Source organism: Nicotiana attenuata, chromosome 1 (assembly GCF_001879085.1).
Source record: "Nicotiana attenuata strain UT chromosome 1, NIATTr2, whole genome shotgun sequence".
Taxonomy (NCBI): Eukaryota; Viridiplantae; Streptophyta; class Magnoliopsida; order Solanales; family Solanaceae; genus Nicotiana; species Nicotiana attenuata.
Genome location: NC_031989.1, coordinates 7,837,368 through 7,844,720, shown reverse-complemented (window position 1 = coordinate 7,844,720; position 7,353 = coordinate 7,837,368). Strand labels below are relative to the sequence as shown.

At 45.8% G+C, this 7,353-nt stretch overlaps 1 protein-coding gene across 1 annotated transcript; it reads right to left on the bottom strand.

The window, feature by feature from the left end:
* LOC109232726 lies at nt 6,001–6,909 on the bottom strand. The gene is made up of 2 exons (XM_019398472.1): nt 6,397–6,909; nt 6,001–6,297 (listed from the first exon to the last, which is right to left on the bottom strand). Exons 1-2 carry the CDS (start codon nt 6,907–6,909, stop codon nt 6,001–6,003), a joined length of 810 nt encoding a protein of 269 aa, XP_019254017.1.

The window sequence follows — 7,353 nt, the reverse complement described above, 5'->3', positions numbered from 1 at the left end:
GCGTGCGGGCCGATGTCACCGCATAAAATCCCTCCGAACCGGAGGAGGTTGATGAGGGATCCTCGGCCGATGTTCCTGAACCAGAAGGAGTTGAGGTCGCTCCGTCCCAAGCTGAGATGGTCTAGGGAGAAACCGGGGGCGAGGCTTCCCGAGTAGCTGAAGATATCCCGAGGGACGATCTCGGAGTGATTGATATCTCTGAGTCCCCTCAATTTTCGAACGCCACCATCCATGAGGCCGCTAACTTGGAAGGTCGCTCTTGCGAGGGTCCTCAAGGGGTGTTTGATATCCACGGCTTCTTGGACTGGGTAGAGTTTGCCGCTTTGGGAGATGTCACCGGGCTTGGTAACTTATCGGTGCCGAAGAAAGCACTGTCATCGGACGCCAGTGCGCCTTCGTCGAGCCCAAAACTAGTGGACCGATTTCCGGCCCCCAGTGTTAACCCCGATCGTAGGCGTAACATAGTGCTTTCTGTCCCGGAGGATGCCCGGGTCTTCTCTTCCCCCCCCCCCCCTTCCCCTCCCCCCGCTAGCTACCTTAGATACTTGGTGACCGAGGAAGATCAAGCTGTGATGAATGTGGTAGGAGCCACTTGTCTGTTCAATGAGGCCCAAAACGCTCTAAATCGGGTAACTTTGAGGGCCATTCCATCATCACTTTTAAACTTTGAGCTGTAGGTAATTCAAACATTTTCTTCCTTACTTATAGGCTTCGATGTTGCATCACGAGGCTTTCCTTCGAATCCAGGAGGAGCGCAAGGCTGAGGTTCGGGACCTCACTGAGAAAAGTAACACCTACAAGCTTCTCAGTGAGAAGCTTCAGGCAGACTTAGTGACGGCTCGGGATGAGCATGCTGAGATGGCCGAACAGGTATTCCGAGTGCTTCATGATGGTGAAGATGAATTGGAGATAACAACTAACGATCCAATTCTGCAGGTCCGATAGAGGCTCGAATAGATGAAGGACCTCTAGAGACAAATAGATGTCATACGAACCGAGGCTGAAGAATTCAAGAAGAATATGGACATCTTAGCCTCGAAAAAGGAGTCCGTTCAAGCAGAGTTGGAGTCGGCCGAGTCCCAGCTCCGAGCTGCAAGAGAGAAGGCCTCGATGCAGTTCAAGAAAATCGAGGAGCTTCAGTTCCAACTGGACTCGGCTATCTTTGATAAGGCAAAATTGGCCAAAGAGCTCGAGGTGGCCATGGTCAACACCAAGGCTGATGCCAAAGTGGCTCAATATAAGGTCGAAGTCGAGTCCATCCAGGCGAAGGCCAAGAGCATGGTGGATCATGCAAAATGGCAAGCTCGAAGGGAAGCCTCGAGGAGGTTCAGGCTCAAGGCTCTGATATTATGGCCGAAATCGAGAACACCAAAGCAGCGGAAACCAGGACCCGGAAACTGGCCTTCCTTGAGGAAGAATCCGAGAGCTTAAGCGAGTCCGAGGGCGGGGAGGATCCCGAGGATGAAGATGCCACCTCCAATAAAGACCAGGCTACTTAGGCCTTTATATTTTTGATTTCTGTTGTATCTTTTTTTGGGCTATTTTGGCCGTTGTAAAGTTTCGTATTAAGTCGATCTGGCCTTTGTAAAAAAGATTGTTAATATATTCAAGGCTTTCTTTCCCTTTCGACATTAAAACTTTTCCTTTGTTTTATCTCTTGTGTTCATAAAGGTTGGAGTGCCTTAGGACAAAATAACTTAAATTTTGTAAAATTTGAATAAACCCTGCCGTTACATTATTCAGTTTTGAGGCGTTTTGGGTTCGGTGTCATTGGGTACTTTCTCCCGAGATAAGTAATTCAAACTATAGTTTTCCGAGGGTTAGCCTTTATAACCGGTTATGAAAATATCGAAGGCCTATTTTTGTTACCGTTCTCGGACGTCTCCGAGTCGTGTTAATATGGCCGTGGCCTTTTAATTTCGAGTGTAGCCCAGTGGGCTTGCTTCCCCGAGTTATCCAGGCTTGCCTAAGATAACAGTCCCCCAGTGGGTGTGGCCATGGCCTTTAAAATTCGGGGGTTGCCTAATAGGTCTTGCATCCCTGATGTTTTAATAGCTCGGTCTGTTCGAGTTCATTTCCGGACGGCAGTCCCCGAGCGAGGGAGTAACCATCCGAACTTTGGTTATAATCGGCTCATAAGCTTGTTTCCTTAAGAGATAGAAATTACGGAATTGTAAAGTAGAAATTTTTCTAAGACATAAGATAGTTGCAAGGAAAGTACTTATCTTTATTCTTGTCAAAAATATTCATACATGCGTGCATGTTTTATGTCAGGGCTCGAGAAATCTATGGGGGCACGGTTCGTTCAACCGTTTGGCCCTTACAACAAATCCTACCTATCGAGACCCTTCCATTAAGAAATAATTTCCTTGCTAGAGCAATTCGATATCCGAGGGTAATCCCTCCCAGTATTCGACGTTGATTGTAGAGAAAGCTCGGATACTGTAAACACAGTCTTCGATACCGATTCGTGATCGGCCTTTGATTCTAATTTAGCACGATCTGTTGTTGCCTCTTTAAAAACCTTGCCGGAAGACCCATTTTGGGACAAAACCGGTCTAAGAAAAAAAGAGTGCAACGCGTGCTTTCAGACCTAAAGATTTCGGGTGTATCTTGTCGATTACCTGCAAGTGTAAGTCAAAAGATAAAAGGAAACTAAAAGGGATCATACCTTAGCAGTAGTATCATTTTAGGTGAGTTACATTCCAATTGCTCGGTAGTGGTTCCCTGCTCAACATTTCGAGTTTATAGGATCCTTTCCCTGTGACCTCGAGGATCCGGTACGGTCCTTCCCAATTTGGACCTAATTTTCCTTCGTTTGGATTTCGGGTGTTGAGGGCAACTTTCCTTAGCACTAAGTCCCCGACATTGAAATATCGAAGATTGGCTCTTCGATTGTAGTATCTCTCAGTCCATTGTTTTTGGACAGCCAGTCGGACGAGGGCGACTTTACGCCTTTCATCCAATAATTCTAGGTTCATATTCATGGCCTCGTGATTTGATTCCTTTTATTGCATATCAGAACCTGACACTCGGCTCTTCGACTTCGACCGGTATTAGAGATTCGGTACCATAATCCAACGAAAATGGGGTAGCCCCAGTACTGGATTTCAAGGTTTTGCGGTATGCCCAAAGAACTTCGGGGCAAAACTTCCTTCCACTTTCCCTTAGCATCGAATAGCCTCTTCTTAAGATTTTGGATGATGGTTTTATTGGTCGATTCAGCTTGCCCCGTCCCACTAAGATGATAAGGTGTCGATATGATTCTTTTGATTTTGTGATCTTTGAGAAATTTGGTTACTTTGCTGCCAATGAACCGTTTTCCGTCGTCACACACAATTTCGGATTGCATCCCAAATTGTCGTATGATGTGGTCCCAAATGAAGTCGATTACCTCCTTCTCTTTAACTTTTTGGTAGGCTTGTGCTTCAACCCACTTAGAAAAATAGTCAGTCATAAATAAAATGGATTGAGCTTTACATGGTGCCCATGGAAGAGGGCCAACGATGTCTGTTCCCCACTTTATGAATGGCCATGGCGACAAGACCAAATGGAGTAGTTCCCCAGGTTGGTGAATCATCGGTTCATGTCTTTGGCACTTGTCATATTTTCGAACAAACTCTTTTCCATCCTTTTCCATGTCAGTCCAGTAATAGCCGGCTCTGATTAACTTTTGGATCAACGATTCTGCACCGGAATGATTTCCGCAAGTGCCCTCATGGACTTCCCTCAGAACATACTTTGTATCACCCGGTCCCAGACATATCGCTAGTGGACCATCGAACATTCTCCTGAACAAGGTTCCATCTTCGAACAAGGTGAATCGTGCAGCCTTCGTGCGCAGGGCCCTCGATTCTTTTGGATCTGAGGGAAGCTTCCCGGTCTTCATATACTCTATGTATTTATTTCTCCGATCCCAGGTCAAGCTTGTGGAATTTATCTCCGCGTGACCTTCTTCGACCACCGAACGCATGAGTTGCACGACGGCCCCCGAATTGAGCTCGCTGTCCTCGACTGATGACCCTAGGTTTGCGAGGGCATCGGCCTCACTATTCTGATCTCGAGGCACATGTTGTGAAGCCCACTCCTTAAATCGATGCAAATTACTTGTAGCTTATCTAGGTATCTTTGCATTTGCTCTTCTCTAACATCGTAAGTTCCATTAACCTGATTTCCCACGAAGAGGCAGTCGCATTTGGCTTCAATCACCTCCGCTCCCAAGCATTTGGCTAGTTCGAGACCTGCAATCATGGCCTCGTACTCGCCCTCGTTGTTAATCAATTTCACAATTCTAATAGACTGTCTAACCCCGTTGCCTATGGGTGGTTTTAGCACGATGGCGAGTCCGGACCCTTTTACGTTTGAAGCACCGTCTGTAAAGAGGGTCCAGATTCCTGAGGATGTATCCGAGCTAACCAACAACTCTCTTTCGGCCTCGGGCACTAGGGCGCCAAAATTTGAGACTTGATGGCTGTTCGGGGTCAATATTCAATATCATACCCGCTAATTTCTATGGTCCATTTGGCCAATCGTCCCGAAAGTTCGGGTCTATGCATAATATTTCAAAGTGGGTAAGTTGTTACAACACATATGGGGTGACATTGAAAGTATGGTTTTAGATTCCTAGAGGCACTTATCAAAGCGAGCGCCAACTTTTCTAGGTGGGGATATCTGGTCTCGGCCTCACCTAAGGTTCTCTAACATAATAAACAGGAAATTGCATACCTTGTTCTTCCCCGACTAAGACTCCACTTACTGCTATCTTTGATACTGCCAAATATAAGTACAACTGTTAGTTTTCCCTCGGCGTATGAAGCAGCGGCGAGCTCGATAAGTATCATTTAAGCTTTTCCAAGGCTTGTTGGAATTCTGGAGTCCATGTATAGTTATTTTTCTTTTTCAGCAACAAGAAAAAACGTTGGCTCTTATCGGAGGATCTCGAGATGAATCGGTCCAGGGCCGTTATGCGCTTGGTTAACCTCTGCACGGCCTTTATGTTGTCTACTGTGATGTCATCGATAGCTTTGATCTTGTCGGGGTTGATCTCGATCTCTCGGTTAGATACCATGAACCCGAGGAACTTACCTGATCCGACTCTGAATGCGCATTTTTCCGGATTCAGCTTCATGTTGTACTTCTTCAATATACTGAAGGTTTCCTGCAAATGCTTCAAATGGTCCTCTGCTCACAGGGACTTAACTAACATATCAGCAATGTAAACTTCCATTGATTTCCCTATTTGTTCTTCGAACATCCGATTTACTAGGCGTCGGTAAGTGGCACCAGCATTTTTTATTACAAATGGCATTACGTTGTAGATGTAGGTACCATATATAGTGGTGAACGAGGTTTTTTCCTAATCATCCGGGTCCATTTGAATTTGGTTGTACCCGAAATAGGCATCGGGAGAACTAAGGATCTCGTGGCCGGCCGTGGCATCGATCATGTGATCGCTATTAGGCAAAGGAAAAGAATCCTTGGGGCATGCTTTATTTAAATCCTTGTAATCTACACACATTCTAAGTTTATTTCCTTTCTTAGGGACTACTACTACGTTCGCTACTCATTCAGGGTATTTTACTTCCCGAATGGACACTATTTAAGAAGCTCGGTTACCTCGTCTTTGATGAAGGCATCCTTGATTTCGGATTGGGGCCTTCTTTTCTACTTCATCGGCTAAAACATCGGGTCCAAGCTTAATTTATGGGTGGTGATTTCTAGTGGGATCCCTGTCATATCGAGATGGGACCAGGCAAAATAATCCATGTTCGTTATAAGAAATTGGATAAGCTTTTTCTTGAGCTCGGGGGTTAATCACGTGCCCAGGTATACCTTTTTATCGGGCTGATGATCGATCAGTGTGACTTGCTCCAGCTCTTCGACTATCGACTTGGTAGTGTCGGAATCATCGAGGACTATGAAGGATCGAGGGACCCTGGAATCATTATCTTCTTTAGTCCCCTGTTCGTCTTGTCGGGTCGAAGCTGGCATCGATGATTGCTATTTGGCTTCCTGTTTTGCTTTCGAACCTGATTCCTTTGTCGATGAGAGTGTTGATATTGGAATTACTTCATCGACGACAAACATCTCCTTTATGGCGGGTTGTTCCCCATAAACCGTCTTTGTCCCCTCTGGTGTTGGAAACTTTAATACCTGGTGGAGGGTCGAGGGCACGACCTTCATGTTGTGGATCCATAGTCTTCCAAACAGAGCGTTGTATCTCATGTCCCCCTTGATTACATAAAACTTGGTCTCCTGGGTAGTACCCGTTATGTTTACTGGCAATGTTATTTCTCCCTAAGTATTTTCGCAAACCATGTTAAATCCATTTAACACTCGGGTCGCGGGTACGATCTGATCCTGTAGGCCGAGCTATTCTACGACCCTCGATCGAACAGTATTAGCCGAGCTACCTGGATCAATTAGCAAGCGTTTAACTCGAGTTTTATTCATGAGTACAGATATTACCAGTGCATCATTATGGGGCTGTGTGATTCCTTCCGCATCCTCATCATTGAAAAACAAAGTCCCTTCTGGCATGTAATCTCGAGTTCCTTTTTCCCTCTTGATCGATACTTTGGTGCGCTTAAACATTGGACCTTGAAAAACATCGACTCCTCCGATGATCATATGGATGACATGCCGGGGTTCGTCTTGTTCGTTTTGTTTGTTGGAGTCCTTATTTTTGAAGTGATTCTTAGCTCGATCGCTCAGAAACCCCCGAAGATGCCCGTTGTTGAATAACCGGGCTACTTCTTCTCTTAATTGCCTACAATCTTCCATTCTATGGCCATGGGTATTTGTACATTTGTTTGGGATCTCTTCGAGCCTAATTGGTCTGTAGAGGTCGAGGCCATCTGGTATCCTTGATGCGTCTGATAGCTGATACGATGACGACTGCGTCGACATTAAAGTTGTACTCTGATAACCGAGGTGCTTAATTGGGTTCGATAGGCTTGTCAAAGTCGCTCTTGCTCATGAGTCCTTGAGAGCTCTAACCTCGATCACTTCTTCTTTCATTCCGTACAGGATTCTGCCCAGGTCCGATGTTCCTGCGATCTCCTTTATATGGCTGGTATCGATCTCTGTTTGACCTAGGTTCTCGATCAATATCCCTTTTAACTATGTCGATGGGTCTGATAGGATAAACGGACCCGGAAGGGGCCCCAAGTTGATCGTCCTCGATCCTAATCTTCGACTGATACCGATTATGTACATCGGCCCAAGTGACAACTGGGTATTCTATCAAATTCTGCTTCAACTGCTGTGAAGCCACCAAAATTCGAACGTTGAGACCTTGAGTGAAGGCTTGAACAGCCCAATCGTCGGCGACCGGTGGCAAGTCCATCCGTT

Excerpts from the sequence above, each read along its gene's own strand:
- LOC109232726 (XM_019398472.1), bottom strand. The coding sequence starts at position 6,909 with ATGTCGACGCAGTCGTCATCGTATCAGCTATCAGACGCATCAAGGATA. Across the intron at positions 6,298-6,396 it reads CAGGTAGCTCGGCTAATACT|GGAGAAATAACATTGCCAGT; the intron begins GTTCGATCGAGG and ends GAAAATACTTAG.